Below are 19,364 nucleotides of genomic sequence, written 5' to 3' on the forward strand. Positions count from 1 at the left end.
AACATGGCATTGCTTTGATAACTGATGTTTTTGACTGGTTATAATCAAAATAAAAGAAATCCAATGAGATTTTTTTCCAACTATAAACAACTTGTTGCGTCCTTTGAACCTGACAGAGCCTAAAACCACGTTTATCTGGTGTTGTGTATGGAATATATGAAGAATAATCAAATTGTTATACCAACACAGATCATTTTAGGTCTGTGTTAGTGTAACACCATGCAGGTCATCTACTATATCATACATGATTAATTATCTGGTTTTTCTTTTACCCCAGCATCACATCGTACCAGACGCTGCCTAGAAATTTGCCAAGCCATCGGGTACCCTACATGCCTCATTATGGAGATGGATATTGCAGTATGCCCAGGAATAGCATGGCACAGCGGGACAGCATCTGCAGCATGTCCCCATCGGTATATGACCAGGCCATGGGTCCTTCAATGACTGAGAAACGCCGCTCCATGCGCGATGACACCATGTGGCAGTTGTACGAATGGCAGCAAAGGCAGGCCTACAGCAGGCAGCCAGGGCTGTACAGCAATATGGCCAGTCCCAAAACCATGATCAACTTGTCAGAGCATGCTGCACCGAGCCACTCCATCCCCCCCTCGCCCTCCCATGGCTCCCTGTCGATGTACGGCGGCTACTCTCCAATGAGATCTTACAACATGGGCAACACTCGCTCTGAAATTTCCTCTCCCATCTTCCGAAGAGACATGACTGTTGAGAGACGGCAGAGGCCACCAGTCAACAAGGTCAGCCAAGAGATGCATAAACAGGAAATGTTCAGTTCATCCTCATAATAACAAAACCGCCTACTATGCAATAGTCTTCAGTCACCCCTTATTTCTTTATATTTTGCTTCCAAGCATCCAGAATAGTTCTCCAGGCTTTCTGAAGGTCTATCACGTTTTTTTCTTTGGACACTGGCTGCTTTTTCAATCATTTTCAGTCCAATCCTTATACTTGACCATTTTCAAAGGAGTGGGGTTTTTTTTTTTGTTCATCAAGCCATTTAACACTGAAAAATGCACCTAATGCCAGAACCAGTTACCAATGTTGTGTCTACAGATAGCAGACAACTTAGCAAAAAGTCTATTTTAAAGGTATCGTTAACAGCTTGTTGCAAAAAATAAAAGAAATAAAAGAAATGGCAGGCCTAAAAGTAAGATCTACAGCAAAGGAACACAATCTGAAGCCTCATCAGAAATGGTCTCAATGGAAGAGTGGCTGTAAGAAGCCATTCTTAACAAAGAGCAATGAGGAGAAAAGTTTCAGGTATTTTAAATGACAATAGAGCTGGACTGAAAGTCAGTAGCAGCAGGTCTTATGGAGTGATGATCATTAGTATGGAGGAGATCAGGGGAGATGTAAAACATTATGAATGCAGAAAAGTACTGTCAGGTTTTGATCCACTGTGGACAACAGCCAAAGAAGAGCATTGAATGTCCTTCAAGAAGCCTGGAGAACTATTCCTGAAGACAACATACAGAAATTAAAGAAAGCTTGACTAAGAGAGTTCAGGCTGTGCTGAAGAATAAATGAGGTCATACCAAATACTGATCTTCAAACTCATCAGAATTGTCAAAACCCTGTTTGTGCCTACTTTAGTTCCCAAAGTTCAAAAGTGAGGTCATGTGTTTCATTTGTTTTTAAGCAGCGCAAACAAAATTACATTCAGCTTTGAGCATATTTATAGTGACAGAAATATGAGAGGGATATATACAAAAATATGCATCAAGGGTAGCAAATGTTTCTTTGTACTTGGATGAACCCCGTGGCTATGGCTGACTATTATATCAAAGATATTTAATGTTGCACATGACAGGCCTTTTTTCATATTAAATCTGTGTTCTGCAGTATGCTTACCTGCCTGATAGGAGGTCTATGCCAGCAGGGATCCCAATCCAGACCATCACTGCCCAGTCTTTACAAGGCAAAACAGTAAGTCTTGGTCTATGTCAGTCTTCTGGCTACCTAGATTTATATCACTGTGCTGTTCAGCTGAGATACTTCATGCTTGGTTTCTGTACACCTATACAGTCTGGGTTTAACTGGATGTCTTTCAAGGACAATGCTGTTTTCTGATGATGCCACCTACTCTACCCTTCTCCCTCTTTCTGTCCTTCATATCCCTCTAAGACATTGTGTTCCAAGGATTTAGGGTGTGTTCACTTCAGGAGCTCCTTAGACTCTCTTCAGTTCAGTGGAGACTTAAAAACCCTGTCACTCAAACTCTCTAAGCCAGGATCAAGAATTTATGTCAGAGCTGCACACAGTTCTCTGTACTCATTGAGCTTGTAAAGTGTGAAGTCAATTCTGTAATGAGTGCCAACTGTTCTGCTGTTTTGAGTGGACATAAAAGAATGTGCATGCTGCTAGCTAACATGGTACTAAATTGCATGAAACGCAAGACTAGAATGCAGCAACTGTTCACCTACTGGGATCCTGGTACCTCTAAATCTCCTATCCTGGTGTGCTCTCTCTCCTTTCTTCTCACCCCCAATCCCTGCCTCACCCCTGCGGTGTGTCCCTGTTTCACTGTGGCGATGCATCCCCCCCCCGCCTCCTCCTCTTCCTCCCTCCTCCTTGCAGCCTGAGGAACTGACTTTGCTGCTGATAAAGCTGCGTCGGCAGCAGGCAGAGCTAAACAGTATCCGGGAGCACACTGTAGCACAGCTTATGCAACTAAACATGGATGGCGACAACCCAAAGGTCAGGCCCCCAGGGACATCTCTGCAGGCGTGTATGTTAGCGTGTGGTGTGTATGCCATCTTTATCCACTTCCATTATCCATCTCGATCCGGAGGATTTGTTTGGTCTTCACACATGGCTGATTTAAGAAGGAATTTTCTTCTAACATGACTATGCGTAATGGCTTCATGTTTTTTGTGGACCAGCTACCTTCTCATCAAAATGTGTGGAAATAAAACACTCTTCTTCCAGTTTCAAAATAATTTTGCAACCAGCATCTGACTTAAATCAGTGCATCAGATAATTAGATTTGGGCCATTTTAGCAGGGCAAGCAGCTGATTGAGTCATTTATCCCCCTAAAGAATATAGACAGATGTTATCCGCAGATGAAACTTAAAGCCATTGGCGAGCTTAAAGAGTGACCAACTAATGAGGCTAAGGCCACTGGCATATGTAAAAGTTAATTCAGGATTTTGGGACTTTAAGTCTCCAGACTTAATGCCAGACTGCAGATTTTACCATTAATGATGTAGGTCAACCAGGACTGTTGAAGATTTTTCCATTTTATGGTGTTTTTGTTGTTGCTTTTCTTAATCTACTACTGTGCAGTTAATGCGAGTTTTCCTTGTAGCTATACAAGTTGCCCTGCTTCATTAGGGCAACCTGCTTCATTAGTTTATGTTTGCGTCAGCGGACACACACCACGTTGTGTGGTACTTTGACTTGCCATTGTCTTTGTTTTTTGCATGCACTCGGTCAAGACTAGTCCTGCAGTGTACTCATTCTGTTACCTTTGAAAGTACACCTGGTACCTGACCTGTTTTCTTCACCTTGATTGGTCCTGCTTTCCTTTCTCTCGGGTTATCTTTGGGTACATGACATGCTTGTGTGATTGTGGATGTAAGAGAGAGTGTGACAGAGAGAGCATCAGTGAAAGAATGTGACTTGCCCTTTCTTTTGTCTCACTGTCCTTTTGCCTTTTCTTTGCTCTCTTTTTGCTGCTGATGATAGAACGACATTCTTTCTCACCACCTCCAAAGGAACCTCATGTATTTGGACAATCAGGTGGGGTAATGCATGAATGCATGCCCTGTCTTCTTCTGTCATGACCTCATTTAATGCCTCTGCTTTTATTGTATTAATCCCTGCTCTGCGGCTGTTTTAGTGATTTGCAATCCCAATGCCAGGCTAACTTGTTATCTTTTATTGTGATTTTAAATGGCTAAAAGTTCAGATCGCAGCATTTTTAGCTCACGCTAGTTCATTTACTCACACATTATCCAAATAACTGATCATGACTGTGGACAGTCGTTATTTCTGCCATATAAAGAACACGTAGAGATGAAGGTATCATATTTAACGTCTAAGTGTTTGCAAAGGAATATTAAAGCTTCATCTGCTTTTTTTTAACGATCTTAAGTGCTTTGTGAGTTTTAATTGCTTTGTATATAGCACACAAAGGTCCAGTAAAACCTTTCTAATAATTATAGCAAAAGGAAGCCTTAGATTTGTGTAACCGCTGAGAAATAAGTAATTTTAATTTCCTTGACTTGGACTGATGAGCCTTAGCATTTGTGATTTCTTGCACCTCTTGTAAACGCAGTTCTTTTTACATTCCTACACATCAGCGTTTAATGGGAACTTTTCACTGCTAATAAAAATGAACCTTAGAGCTTTGTACTTCCGTGTCTTCCTGCTCCTGCTCCTGAGCGTCTTCTCTCTGTTGCTGTTAACCATCCCTGTCATCTCTGGATGCACGTTTCTGTGTGAGTCTACCTCATCCGAGAGCGAGAAAGCGAGAGCGAGTGAGGTGTAATCACACTGTGGGTGTTGTCTCAGAAATGAAAAGCTGCTGTAAACTTTCTGACACTTGCTATATCGCTCCTCTCCACACTGGACTAGATGAAGGAAAATGAGCCTTTAATCGTCATGACTCACACTTTGATTGAGAACTCTGCCCCAAGGCCTCAACTTTACCAGCAAGTAAGGCCAGCCTAAGGCTTTGCTCCACCTCATCCTCACCAGTCGCTGTTGTTCTTTTTGGTCTGTTTTGCAATGCTCCTCCTTCGATGTCCAAGTCCTCACGGCATCTTGAGACTGGTCTCCCTGTATCGTTTGTATTGCTAGCACCTCTTCATCCATTGCTTATGACTGTTCCCTCTTATTATTGAGAAGTCATGCTGATGCAGGCATGACTTTTAAGACTTGGAGAATGTATGAATGCTCCACTGTTGGGTTAAATCTCTTCCTCACTGTGGTGTTTGAATTTATTTGTTTATTTATTTATTTTTCAATAATCCTGCGCAGAATGTGTTCCCTCTCATTACCCGAGCCACCTGAACTTAACAAGATGACTCTAATTAATTTGACTTAATTACATGTTGCTAGTCTTATTGCTTGTCAGTCTAGTTTATTGCCAAATAATTCATGTTTTTGTGGAAAACGGACCCAATTAAGGGCCAGCAGAAGAGCGATCATTAGAGTAAAATGGCATAAATAGATTTTCATGTTTATCATCTATGACGCATGAATATTCTGCTATAGTTAAAGAGAAAAGTATGTACGCGATCTCAGCATCCCATTTAGAATTTATGTTCAGCCTGCCTTTTCTTGATTTTTTTTTTTTGTTTCCGCCTGTGCAAGTTAGCCAGACATTTTTCAGACGTAGGGATTAGCTTAATAACCTTAAGCACCACAGCTTCAATCACTGAATCGACTCTATATCTAAAGTCTGAGGTGGCGATACTGACGAAGATGAATCCTCATATTTTTTTAATTTAGATTAGCACTTATTTATCTGTCTTCATTACTTCCCCTTCACCCCCACTGGTCATTCTGCTGATGGAAAGGATAAAGGGGCCGGCTTGTGTGTGCCGATGGCTATGACATCACATTGCCACTTTTGAGACGCCCCTCGAGGTGTAAAAGTGTTGCTGAGACTCACCCCGTCACTCATTCACTAGCATACCGCCACCTCAACAGCTGCATTCCCACCTGTTCAGCTGACAAAAATCTGTCTTCCTCCTCCTCCTCCCTACGTCTCTTGTATATTAGTCCACGCCACACAAAACCCACAGTGAAGCTCTTCAAGCTGTGGGAGAGTCTGCATGTTCTGTGTGGAATGCCATGTGGTTCTTAAGCCCCACCTGCTTTTAGCTTTACTATGTTCAGCTGCAAAAAAAAAAAAAAAAAAAGGTGTTTGTGAGAGAGTGCAGGCGTGGATGTTGATTCAGAAAGTATTTGGACAGTAAGTCACTTTTTTTGTTGCTGTTTTGCTATTTTTGGGCACATTTGATTTGAAATTCAATCATGTCTTTGAGGTTAAAGTGCTAGGTGGTGAATCTAAACCTTTTCAGTTATATCAACCGAGGATTTGGTTTTTTTTTTATAAGGGCCTGACAGGTATTTTATCTGATATGTGATATATTTGTTTGCTGAAAACCAGACTGAAAGCTTAAAACCAGCAATAAGGAAATGGCTCCAGTCGAGTTCTGGCAGAGTGTCTCAAGTGAATATACAGAGGATGTGCTGTGTCTGTAGGTTGTACACTTTCCAGGAAGGGAATTAAATCTTACACTTGGCACTTTGAGCCTATAGTCATTGAGTCATTTCATATCAAATGTGACTAAAAACACAAAATAACACAGAAATATGTCACTGTCCTGATGTCTGTGGTGTGTACTTATAATATTATAGGTTTAGCAGAGTGGGTGAATGACTATGTGATCTGTTGATTTTTCTGGAAACATGGGATCCAATGCAGCTGCAATGATTTTCTTTGTTTGAGAAGTAGCTGAATGATATCAAGTGGAAACATGGATGACTTTTGGAGTTTTCTGACTAAACACTGACGTTGTAAAATTAATGTAGAAACCATAACCGTACACTTGGGCACTGAACAAAAGTAACAGGGCGCTTTGGCATGCACACGTACACACACAGTCTCTCATTAGTTAACCCCAGATTATGCTGTAGAATACATGATTGGTGGACAAAGCTTATGCGCTAACTTCAGAGTGAAGTAAGCCAGATTGTTTTGTATGTTTTTCCATAAAACCATTGTGCTGATGGAGACAATGACTGTGCATGATGAAACACGAGGCGCAAGAATCAACAGCAGAGACTCTGTTTAGACTGGCCGAGGTCCCACTGCTGGTTTGGTAATGCACATCGTCTGATTTAGTGAAATATGAGTTCCTTCTGAAGGATAAATCCTGCGGCTCAGTGAGAGAGCTTGGTCTTGACACTGCATTAGATCTCCAGATTCTAATGTGTATGCACAGATTTAGTGCCCCTGTCTAATGCTGTCTCTCTCAACAGATGAGTCCAGAGAACTACAGGGAACAAGCCTATACATGCATGCCAGAAGAAGTGGACACTGATGTAAGTTCAGTGCTGCAGACTTGCATGACATAATGTTCCTTTTAGCTGTACACAGCAGGTCATGACTCGTTATTGGTTTCTCTTCAGACTAAACTTAGCATGCTGTGTGAGCAGGACAAAATGGTCAGGATACAGGAGGAAAAACTGCAGCAGCTGTACAGAGAGAAGGTGACTAATACTGCATTTGTCGTCATGTTCACGCAAAACATTGTCTAAACATGCTTACAAAGATTTGGTATCATGTGCAAAAAATGTAAATTTGAAGGAATGCACAGTTTGCAGTTCCTAAGAGTAAAGTTTCTAAGCATGAAACAGAGCAAGTTAGGAGACAAAGTCTGTAACTATAACTAACTATAGCCTGTAAGTATAACTACCATCATCAGATGGAAAGACTTGTCTGGTTTGCATTGCTTTGTCATATTCAGCAAATCTCACTGACTGTTTTATGTTACTAGTTGATGTGCAGTGATTGTAGGTATAAAGAAAAAATATAAAATCATTTCTAGTCAATTTTGAGTCACAGCTGTGCCCTTTGAACTTTGGATAAGACAATTAAGTAGTTTGAAATGCTTTCTTTAGGCTCTGAGAGGGGCTGATGGGCATTTGTGATTATTTTGACATTTTAAAGATGGGATAACCTCCTGTTTAGTGACAAAACAGCTCAAAACAGTGATGTACAGGAAATATTTAAAAATAATCTACTATTCTGAAATAGTCTTACTGAAGTTTTAATGATGACTGTTGTGCTCTGTGTATTTGACATGATGCGTGTTGCTTCAGCACACTCTGGAGACAGCACTTCTGTCAGCTAGCCAGGAGATAGAGTTGGGCTCCGACAACCCGGCTGCCATGCAGAGTGTCGTGCAGCAGAGAGACTTGCTGCAGAGCGGCCTCCTCAGCACTTGCAGAGAGGTGTCCAGAGTTACTGCCGTAAGTAATACAGTGCATTCACACTCCAGACAATGAAGGCCTCTTGGGGTTTTGTTTTTCAGGAGTATTAATAATATGGTCATTTTTCTTTGTTTGTTGTATAATTGTTGTTTCTATCCTCCCCAGGAGGTGGAGCGGTTATGGAGGGAATATGACACGATGGAAGGAGATGTGACTATGGCTAAGAACAACCTGCTGGAGCAGCTAGAAGCACTGGGAAGCCCTCAGGTAGGAACATTTTTGACAGTGAGTCTGCTCAACTTCTTCTCTCTAAAGGCCATTAAACTCTGAGCATGTTGGGGAAAAAACAGCACAAAATTGGGCATAGTTTGGAAATGATCTTGTAATGTGTAACATATATATACACACACTGACCAATCGGTCCTCAAGAATCACACTGTGGGGAAAAGAATGAAGCAAAAATCAGGCGATGATGAGCTGGTTCTGGTGTTTTTAAACAAGAAAAGGAAGAAACTGAAATTCTGGATTCAGCCAAATCTCAAGAGAAGGCAGCAGCAGGGAGAGTTTCATGGTTTGATCCAGGAGTTGAAGCTGCATCGCGGCTGCTTTCGTACATATTTCAGGATGTCAGCAGGGCAGTTTGAACTCTTGTTGGCAGAGTCGGCACCACATCTGAAGAGACAGAGAAACTATTTCAGAGAGCCAATAGCAATGACTAGCTGTGTGTCTGAAGTTAAATGGTATCATTTTACTATTTCAGAAGCATCGTATCTTCAGTACCGGTGTGCGTTTTGAGCTACTTTGTTGCCAAATGCAGTGGTCAGATTGGTCAGATCGGTTTATTTGCAGGTAAAAAATCTGAAAAATCTATTTAAAAAATACAAAGTCAACAACTTCGTCCTGTGAGATTATACAGTCAGTGTGAACAGCTGCGTTAAGCATCGATGAGTCTGGAAAATATTTTTAACACACAAATTTTTCGCTTCCATGTGAAAAGACCTTAACTCTAACTCGACATTAAGTGTGTAGAAATATGCTGATAATTTTGTAAACAATCCAGCACTGACACATTTGATGTTTAGTTTGCCATGGCTAAGCATTTCAGTAAGTACTGTATACTCACTATACAACTCGCTTCTCACGCTGAACCCGTTAGGTTAGACCGAGTCACTCACGCAGGAAGAGTTCGGCTGTTGCTATGTGATTGAATGATGGGTGCAGATGGATGAAGTGCTGGGGACTTGAATCTTAATTTAATTACCGATTTGGCAAAAGAAGATGCCCCACAGTGCTCTAGGCTAGCAGTAGCAGCTGTGCCTTTCATCTTGACCCAAAGTTGTGTTTACAGAAGTGCTCTTGTTCTGGTTGAGTCACTGTAGTTTTGGTTCTCTGGTTTAGCGTCATGATTTTTTTTTTGTTGCCTGATAGGGTTTTTTTTAACGAAGCGCGCTCTCAGTAGCTATCATGATATCATCATTCTTGTGAATTCCTTTTGGCTAAAGTAATGGTGTAGTGAAAATCTGATACTGCGGCTGACCTGCTTGGCATACTTGCAGATTCATACGCTGCAGAGAAATCTGTAAACCTACTCAACCTTTTTGCAGACACGTTTTCTGGACTTTGGGAGAAAAATATGGAGAGAAGTAAATGGAGATCAAAGCAACACAGGGGGTGATTGATGTCCGTTGCAAGGATGGAGCAGGTCTTAATTAAGTTTGTCTTTTATCTTCTCTTTCATCAAGGAAGAGGTGCAGAGACAAAAAGAAATTGTTCTAGCAGTTATTCCTGGCTTGTACTGAGTAATGATAATTTAGAATAGAGAAGTCAGAGGGCCAGCAGGGAGTCTGGACATCCTCTTCTTAAGTCCATCTCACAAAGACCAACCTGCCAACAGCGAGGGGGAGATAATTACCTGTCTTTTTTTCTTCCCCTTTTCCAATCCTAATCTCTCCTCTGATTATCGTGTTGTGAGGCTAGTATCTCTCGCAGACAGTTGGAGCCTGATCAGATCTGTGTCTCCGCTGACTGCACACCTTAGCAGATACAGACATTACCCTTTTACTGTTCTTTTGCGATGCCATCATGCTAATTTTTTTCACTTCAGCTTTCTGTCTGCCTTCTGTGTGTTAGTTTTATTTGCTATAGACCTCCACCTTAGATCTCAGTCTGCAGGTGTTTTTTTTGTTGTTGTTGTTGTCGTTTGTTGACGTGCGTCTGTTTTCTGTGCACACCCAGACAGAACCACCCAGCCAGCAGCATGTCCGCATCCAGAAGGAGCTGTGGAGGATTCAAGATGTGATGGAGGCCCTGAATAAACACAAAGCCCAGAGAAATGCTCTTGATGGGATGGGTTTCTATGGGCCCAAAGCCAACTTCAGTAAGCACAAAAATGAGGTGAGGCACCACTTGTAGAAAAAGAAAACTGAACACCTGGTCTGACAGGATGCTGAAACAATAAGGCATTTTAAATCATCATTTACTGTTCCTAGCTTTTCAAATGTGAGAAAGAGTTTTTCTTTTTTTCCTGCCTAAGGCTTCAGTCACACAGGCCTAGAAACTGATTAGCAACCATCTGGCAATTACCTGACCGGTCATGAGTGATTGGAGGCAATTGGTGTGAAATTAATTGCTAAAGTCCCAGTCAAACAGACCTGGAGACTAGCCAGTGACCTTACTGGCAGTCACCAGTGTGAAGGTGGTGTCAAAGAGGTATATAGTTTGGTTGTTAGTAGGTTGCCTGTAGTTTGTAAGGAAGATGCCGACTTGGCTGCAAAAACAAACTACATGCCAAGCAGTACTGAAACAAAGACCATTTCCCTTTAAAGTAAAAGTTCCGCCATTTGAAATGCATGCATGTTGTGCAGCACTCTTTCAAGTTTCACCTCAGTTGAAAATATCTAGCGTTTGCAAACCAGTTGGCATCTTTCCTGCGAAATGCCACTACAATCCAAGTTTTTTTGTGTAGTGTTCTCTTTGTAATCGTTTTCACGTGACCACAGTCGGCAATCGGCGGTTGTTTAGGAGTTGCTGACTAGTCTCTAGGCCTGTGTAAGGCTTTGGACAGGTGGTTGTCATTACAAGCAAATTAAAGATGTGAGCTTAACGGTAATTTTTTCACCTTTTATTGGAGTTAATTAATGGGGAAAATTGATCATAAAAAAATAAACCCACATCACCAGCAGTTTTGAAGATGATAATCGACGTAAGCTGAGGGCTCTAAATGCCCACCCCACTCATGGATGGTGTGAGTAGTGGTGTCTGGAGGAATGTGTCACTCAAGCCATAACAGCATCTGGAGCGCTCTCTCTGGCTAATCAACTGTTTAGCCCATCCTGTGGCCCAGAGCTACTCTATACCAGATGGCTGTAGCCCTGAGCCTGTATGGTGGCGCCATGTGTCACCTTGCTTCCTGTGCTGTCATACCCAATATAATCCCCAGGAGGAGGACTCTGTACCCCCACGGCCACCCCTACCCCAGTCTTACGAGCCCAACCCCCCCACCGTGCCCCCTATGCCGTCTCATCCCGGCGTGCGCCCTTCATCACTCCACAAGCCAGAGGACAGGAAGGCCAATCACAGGAATAGCACGCACAGCGTAAGCCTGTTGACCTCTTGGTTGACCCTGCCCTCAGCTGTATCATCCCATGTCCATGATGATGAGTTCACTTTGATTTCCATAAATATCTCGTGTCTGTTGCATTTTTTTTTCCCATTTGTTCCCGTCATTGTACAGCATAATTTACTTTTCAGTTATTTGGTTGAAGTCCAGCTTGTGTTTTTATTTTTGTTTTGTTTTTTTTAATTTTGTTTTTGACTAAATTACCACATCCCCCTTTTCTGTCTCATCCTTTATGTTGAAATGTAATATTTTTTTGGGTCTGTTTGTTTCGCCATATCGAAGTTTGAATGTGTCTGCCTACCTTTTGTCTGAGTAGTTCACACATTTAAATTTAAGGTGGCTCAGTCTGCAGGGTTTTTCCTGTTTTCCGAGCAGGGATTTTGGAGATGAATTAGTGCAGTCGCCTCATGTGCAGTACAGGCAAACCGTTTTTATTGCTTAAATCTATTTGTTTTCATGTTATTTCTGAGGCGTCGATAAACTATAAGTTTATTATGTATGAGTAAATGAAACTACAATTAACAAATACGATTAAAAGAAAATATTTCTATTACAGTGCTTGTTATTTTCCTCTGTAGGGGGCACGAAAACGTCTCAAAGCAGAAAAAACCCTGGTCAATGAAGAATTTTATTTTATTTTTTCATCTTAAGTCATTCTGTAAGAGATAATGACACGCTGAGTTATGCAGAGTTTGTTTACAAACTGACTACATTTCAGAGTTTTTCTCATTTGTGTTGACCTCTTTTTTTTTTTCTTTCTTTTTTTTAACCCCCCAATTTCTCGTCTCCAGGGTCCTGACTACAGACTGTACAAAAGTGAGCCAGAACTCACCACAGTGGCCGAAGTGGATGAGAATAATGGAGAAGACAGATCTGAATATCCATCTGATAGAGAACATGTTGGAAATAAAGGTACTTTGGAGAGATACTGGTGCAGTTTCGCAGTGAAGCCTAGTGTATAAAAATACAATAGAGTGGTCATTTTAGTCTGTATAAAACTGGAGCTTTTTATCATGGGACTAACAAAGTCTACACATTGTGATCGCTCCCTTTTAGAGTATTTGAGGGCTCTCTAGTGGAAACATTTACACGCTCAGAAGGTGAACAGCATATGGAGTGCACTATGCTGTAAATATGGAGTGATTTCTGACACAAACCTTGTCTCTAACACAATTTGAGTTGGCATTTGGATTATTTGGATCTAGGTCAGTATATCACAAAGTAACTCTCATGGCAACCATAATTTTGCTGGTTACCATGGATACAGTGAGATTTGCACCTGCATGCATCTTTTTAAACTTGGCCAAAACATGTGAGCTATAATATTTGTTTACTGTATTTAAACTTTCTGCCACCAAACATGTGATGTGAATAGATGAGCTGAATTTACCACAAAAGGGAAATTGATCTACATTTATTGAAGAGCTTGCAGGTCTTTTTTTTGTTGGATGGAAAGTGTTAATTAAAATACCACCTGTAATTGACCCTATCTAATTTTTTACTATAATGTGATTTCAGTTTGACCTTTTATTGATCTCTTGTCTTCTTTTCTGTGGGTAGGTATGTCCTATCCAGTTGGTATCGTCCCACCAAGGACCAAATCTCCAGTGCCTGATTCCTCCTCCATAGCTTCATATGTTACATTAAGAAAGAGCAGGAAGCCTGACCCTAGAACGGTGAGACCTTGGGCTTTAATAATAACTAAAATGTTCTTAGCATTTGTAGATTTGGATCTATCGGACAATAGAAAAACAAACGAAATACAGTCACGATCAGGACTATAGTCAAAAAAAGACTGGTATATATATCTGCAGTTATTTAGATTTGGTAGTATGGCTTTCTGACCTTCCTGCGTTCCTATATACATACTTGGACGAAGGCCCAGGCAAAGGGGAAACGAGCAGGAATTAAGTCAGATACAGCAGCGGTCCCCAACCCCCGGGTCACGGACCGGTACCAATCCGTGAGTCGTTTGGTACCGGGCCACGATAGTTGAGGCTTGTGTGCGAAATTTATGGGGTTTTTTAGGGTTTTTATCATTATTTTTTTTATGGTTTTTATCGTTAACTCAGTTTCCCTAGGTCTTTTCCCGTGTGTTATGAATAAATCTTCTTTTATTTTTTTGTACCATTACTGGTTTTATTTTGTTGTATTTATCCACAACACCTTAAAGGCCGGTCCATGAAAATTTTGTCGGACATAAAGCGGTCCGTGGCGCAAAAAAGGTTGGGGACCGCTGAGATACAGCAAGAAAGTTGGAGCTGAGCTAGAAGTGGGTTGTAAGGCAGCTTGCAGGTGTGCAGCAACTATGGCCAGGCTAAAGTAGCTTAATTGTTTGTGCTATCTGCAGATTGCCAGTTATGTAGAGGAGTATCAGCTGAGCCCTTAGTTGATGTAGCCCGGTACTGTGTTTGGCTTGCCTTGATAATTTTTTGGCTTTGTGGTCCGCCTGAATTAACGCTTTCTCAATTAATAATGATTATGGGCAGCTGTGAACTAACCACAGTTAATTTTGAATTGTGATTACTCCTCTCCTAATTGGTTGTTTTGCTTGTAAGCTGCTGGTTGAAAACTCACATGTGCAGTAAAGGCCAGCTGTCACATGGTGAGGGTGTGACTCATGCTGCCATAAAGTAGATGCCAAACTGTATTTAAACAGTTTCCAGCCACGAATCCTATCAACTTAAACACACTAACCATATCATTAGTGCACCACACTGCAGGGTGTGTCCTGCTTTTGCTGCGCCTGTGTAACTTTGACCGTTAATGGACATGTAGTACAAATGAAAATAGATAAACGCACAATATTTCTCTAGGCTTATGTGCTTTAGCACTTGGTGCTAAGAGAGCATGCCTAAGGCGTAAGAGTTCAACTTTAGATCCTGGGAGAAATAACAAATGAGTTTCAGTGGACTCGTCTCTGTGCTTGTCCTGTTAGACCTCAGTGCGGCATTCAGTACTGTTGACCATATTTTATTACAGAGATGTATAGTGCATGCCATAATTATTAAAGGTACTGCGCTGGAGTGGTTTGAATCATATCTATCTAATATACAGCAATAACATACATTTTCATTGCTATGCAGGTGACACCCAGCTTCATCTGTCATTAAAGTTTCATGATGCGCACAAATTGGTTAAACTGCAGGAACGTCTTAAAGAAATAAAGACCTGGATGAGCTCTAATTTCCTGCTTCTGAATTTGGATAAAACTGAGGTTGTTGTACACACTGCAGGGTGTGTCCTGCTTTACTGTGTCAGTGTGAGTATGAACATGGATCGATGTGTAATGAAAATAGGTGATTGCACAAACTCCCTCTAGGCTTATGTACTTCAGCCTATAGTATTAAAAGAGTATGCACTTAGGTCCCAGGATATCTTGGACAGTGTGGACAGTGGGGACTATGTCCTTGACCTCTGGACTGAGTTCACATCTGCCTACCCTCCAGTGTGGCACAGACCTGAGAATGAACAACTTCTCCTCAGTTCACTTCACATCAGCCTCTCCTGCTCAGGCATTAACAAGCCCCCAGCCGCTCTGAGTGCACCCATGTGTTCCAGCGGGAGCGTGCAAGCGCACAACAGCCAGGTTGTTTGGCCTTTTGCCAAATGTAGCTCAAAGAGAGCAAATATTTAACAATTTCTCAGTCATTATGTTAAGTCCAAAGTGTCTGTCCTGTTTGTTACTTTTGTTTAAAAAAGTAAAATGTTTTCCAGTACATACATTAAGGGTAGAGATTATTCTTCTTTGTAAAGTTTAGACTTTTTTTAAACCGTGCCTAGTTCATCACGCTGCAAATGCTGCGTCATGTGAAACAACCCAAGTAGGCAATGACACCATGTAACTTCAGATCTCTACCATGCACACAATTGGGGATCACAGTAAAAAAAGTTAACATGGCGGCAACCTCGTAGTGCTGAATGTCTTCACAGTAATGCTATATCATTATTAAATTATATTCTGTTGTCGTCTCTGGCCAACAGGAGCGTCCACGCAGTGCAGTGGAGCAGCAGCTGTGTGCTGTGGAGAGCAGCCGACCCAGGATGAGCGTGGAGGAGCAGCTGGAGAGGATCCGTCGCCACCAGCAGGGTACCCTCAGGGAGAAGAAAAAAAGCCTCAGCATCAGGGGTAGCAGCCAGGAGAACACACCCTCTCGCAGCCACTCATTTACTAAAGAAAACCATTACCGCAACACGCAGGTACTGGCTGAGTGACTCAGACCCTATTTGACATTAGGGTAGCTCTGAAGTCAGAAGATGTTCATATGATATAATGTCTCTGCTTCTTTTATGTTTCATAATTTATTTCTTTTAGTTTCAAGTGAGACGCAGAGATGAGGTGATAAGCAGTGACATTCAGGAGCTGGAGGCCTCTCTCAGGCAGCAGGAGGTGGTGGGGGAGCAGGAGACGCCCGCTGAGGAGATAGCTCGTCTCAAAGAATCCTCCCAGGCTGATCACTTTAATGTCGACCGAGAGGTACGGCACAGCAGTTAGCCGTCGTTCCCATCAGCCTGCTGGTTTTTTTACAAGCCATTACTCAGAGGGCTAATACTGTCATGGGCAAATTATTATGAAGGTGCCGTTTACCAACAGAACATCATGTATTATCAATTCAATTGTTAATACTGCAGGAAAAAAAAGTTTCAACTGGAATGGAGAAGTTAACAACTTATAACTGTATAAGCGTTGTTCAGGCTAACTGAACATTACACAAAGGCCTCTGTGCCAAAATCTTTTCATGGGATGCTCATAAGCTACCAACATGATTTGCATGACTTGCTGCCTTGAGAAGAGTTCACGGCCTTGCTTTAGATTACATCGGTGAACTTCTTACAGTTGATCTCTGCGTAGTACAGAATGCCTCAGAGTAATTGACAGTGACACTCCATTTACTTCTAAACACCCAAAATGTAAAATAGTCTTCCTGCACAATAGATGCCGATCAGGGTAATAATGTTGTTTGCACAGAAGTGGAATTTTCTGTGTCAGTTTAGAAAACCATTCATTTGTACCAAATGTGCTAAATAAGTGTTTCTTGTCTGGTGGCTGTTCCTCAGCTTTCTGTGCCTGACAAAGTGCTCATTCCTGAGCGTTACATTGAATCGGACCCTGAGGAGGCTCTGAGTCCTGAGCAGGAGGCTGATAAGCAGAGAAAAGTCGACCGCATCAAAGCCCTCATAGCCAAAAACAGGTAAGCACACTGTCATGATCCATCTAAATCAGTAATCGGTTATTAGCATGGACAGGTCTGCTCAAGCCTTGAATATTAGATAAGGATACTACGGTGAAAGAGCCAGCTTTGCAGGTGAGCAGATGTCGTGCATGAAATTCCTTCTAAAAGTAAAAGGTAAGTTTAGGGTCATAGCATAGATGTCTCATGCGCTTGGCATGCAGATCCATGCCTCAAATGTGCAGAAAAGGTCTATTTGCTCATCTCTGAGCCACTGTGGCATTTTATTCTAAATGTCAGTGCCCTCATATTGATTTTTAAAAACTGGCCTGTTTGTTGGTAATTAGAAGTTGTCCGTCGCATGCTGTAGAGAAAACCTTGCTGTTTTGTGTTTGCTCCTAGCATGCAGAATGTGCTGCCTAGTCTGGCTCTGAGCCCTGAGGAGGAGACTGAAGAGGAGGTTACTGTACAGGAAAAGGAGAAGATGATTAATATCTCCTATGAGCTGGCAGCCGAGGCCTCCAAACGCAGCAAGCTGGTAGCAGGTACGTCTCTAGAGAGACGAGAGGGTGGAGGTGGGGTGGTTGGATCAAAGAAAACGCATGCAATAAAACAAAAGCTGGTGGGAGCCTGTTCTTAGAAACAAACTGTAGCTGCTTTCATTGTGTATGTGTTAGGTAATTTACTTACTACTTACTCAGTAGCTTTTTCAGTAATTTCACTCACTTTAGTGATTATTTCTGTTTTATTTAGCCATTCACTCATTATCAACTGTTCTAATTTGTTGTTTTGTCATTTCATGCGTGCGCCTGTGCTCACCATGTTGTCGTTTCGTTGCAGTGAAAAGCCTGTCGTCCTCTTCCCCACCCCATCCGCAGTCTCCCACCACCACACCCCCCCAGCTCACTGACGGTTCTCACTTCATGTGTGTGTAGTAGCATCAGTAAGGGCCTCCATCCACCCTTTTTTCACTCATACTCATAATGCTGAAGTGTTTTGATTGTTAAATTTGATTTCTGGGGTTTTAAAAAAGCATTTCAGGATAATTAGTTGGGTTCATTTCACGTAACAATGCGGGGAGTTTGTTCTCTATGTGTTGCGGTATCACTAATACACTGTTGTATAGCAGAACTATGAGGGAATCTCACTATAATTTCACTTCTGTCCTTTTGTTCTGCTTCAGCCCAGGCTCTGGCCTCAGTGAAAACCTACACATGAAGGAAGCAGCTGGGGAGGCCTGAAGCGGCTCCTGAGGACTTTCCTAAAGAGTTCAGCACAAGGCCTTTGGCTACAGAGTGAAACTGCCTACTTCATACTCATGGGTCTCAACCTCTGACTTCTGTGTTGCTCACTGTGACGTCTTAAGCTCCTCCCTCTTCGGGGGGCAACAATCTTCTCAACCTGGCAAGACAGCACATGGATTCATACCGTTTTACTGCTGCAGTTTCAGTTTTTACAAGGCTTTTATAATCATTTTTATTATTTATATGGTTTTATTAGGTTTTTGTGTTCGAATCTGGGCCAAAGTCTATCTGTATATACAGGAGGCTAATAGACTGAACTCTGTTCTGAGCCTGATAGCCTGTGGCAGAGTATGTTGGTCTGTTATACGTTTTCATTCATGTTTCATCAACTGTTCGAAAAAGTTTCAGAAGCAAGTTTCACATTTTCTCTGCATTTAATTAAGCCTTTAATAATTCACTTAATTTTTTCCCCCCACACATTCGACATCATCTAACCAGGCATATTTATCCATTTATTGTAAAGAACATGTGTCTATGCTAAAGATGAGTAGATAAAAGATATAGATCCCTCCATTATTATATAAGGAGGAACCATTTTATTGCTGCAGACTAAGAGTATTTGTAATTTCTCATACTTCTGAGTTCTAATTATTTAAAGATGGGATTTGAAGTCCCTGGCACTTTGTTGCCAATGCATATGTGAATGTTCTGACTTGAGTCAATCTATACTGTCCTTTTTTTTAAATTGCTGAGAGATATATTTAAACTGAGAGATGGAAAAAGAGATCTTGATTATATTTTATGACAAAAAATCGAGAACATTTATGACATGTTGGTTTGGAGCCCTGGAACTAAAAGAAAACAGGATAAGGATGTGTAAAAAGCAATAGAAATAACCCCTTTCTGAATCTGAGATAATTTTTTGTGTGTACAAAGTGTAATTATCAGAGATTTACTGTGTATATAATGTACATGGTATATCTGGATGGGAGGATATGTTCAACATACAGTTACATACTAGATTTAATTTGCAAATGTTCATATCCCATCTGTTTTATATCATGTTAAATAAATGTTTCTGTTCCTAATGAGTGGTTGTGTTATGCTCTTTATCTCGCCTGTAGCTACATGCAGTAGAGATGCTGACCAAAAGGGAGTTTGACTCAAGCCTGCAACATAATCAAAGATTACATTCTCAAAAACTGTTGACCGAAAGAATTTTACTTATTTAAATGAACTCCAGCTTAAATAGACCCCAAAATATAAAAATCGCATGCATGGAAAGTGTTAAATTGACTCCAAAATATAGATTTAAAAAGCGTTTCCCCCATGACGGTTACACTTTTACTATGAATTCA

The 19,364-nt window shown here is 41.4% G+C and overlaps 1 protein-coding gene across 2 annotated transcripts in view; it reads left to right on the forward strand.

The window, feature by feature from the left end:
* The window catches only part of LOC146628086 (pleckstrin homology domain-containing family A member 5-like), a 90,308-nt gene extending 71,316 nt beyond the window's left edge, over nucleotides 1–18,992 (forward strand). The window contains exons 11-29 of one of the 2 annotated variants that reach the window (XM_085359347.1): nucleotides 278–758; nucleotides 1,864–1,947; nucleotides 2,599–2,718; nucleotides 3,710–3,763; nucleotides 4,601–4,681; nucleotides 7,019–7,081; nucleotides 7,169–7,249; nucleotides 7,862–8,011; nucleotides 8,138–8,239; nucleotides 10,208–10,366; nucleotides 11,412–11,567; nucleotides 12,383–12,503; nucleotides 13,152–13,267; nucleotides 15,576–15,791; nucleotides 15,907–16,068; nucleotides 16,650–16,783; nucleotides 17,165–17,307; nucleotides 17,603–17,687; nucleotides 17,946–18,992. In XM_085359347.1, coding sequence (XP_085215473.1) covers nucleotides 278–758; nucleotides 1,864–1,947; nucleotides 2,599–2,718; nucleotides 3,710–3,763; nucleotides 4,601–4,681; nucleotides 7,019–7,081; nucleotides 7,169–7,249; nucleotides 7,862–8,011; nucleotides 8,138–8,239; nucleotides 10,208–10,366; nucleotides 11,412–11,567; nucleotides 12,383–12,503; nucleotides 13,152–13,267; nucleotides 15,576–15,791; nucleotides 15,907–16,068; nucleotides 16,650–16,783; nucleotides 17,165–17,307; nucleotides 17,603–17,687; nucleotides 17,946–18,003 — 2,566 coding nt within the window. In that variant the 3' untranslated portion in view covers nucleotides 18,004–18,992. The remainder of the gene's footprint in view (nucleotides 1–277; nucleotides 759–1,863; nucleotides 1,948–2,598; nucleotides 2,719–3,709; nucleotides 3,764–4,600; nucleotides 4,682–7,018; nucleotides 7,082–7,168; nucleotides 7,250–7,861; nucleotides 8,012–8,137; nucleotides 8,240–10,207; nucleotides 10,367–11,411; nucleotides 11,568–12,382; nucleotides 12,504–13,151; nucleotides 13,268–15,575; nucleotides 15,792–15,906; nucleotides 16,069–16,649; nucleotides 16,784–17,164; nucleotides 17,308–17,602; nucleotides 17,688–17,945) is intronic. The other variant, XM_085359346.1, reaches the window with a different exon arrangement.
* The last annotated feature ends 372 nt before the right edge of the window (nucleotides 18,993–19,364 follow it).

This window comes from Diplotaxodon limnothrissa, linkage group LG7 (genome assembly GCF_057381915.1).
Source record: "Diplotaxodon limnothrissa isolate DT_005_m linkage group LG7, D_limnothrissa_male_GT1.1, whole genome shotgun sequence".
NCBI lineage: Eukaryota > Metazoa > Chordata > Actinopteri > Cichliformes > Cichlidae > Diplotaxodon > Diplotaxodon limnothrissa.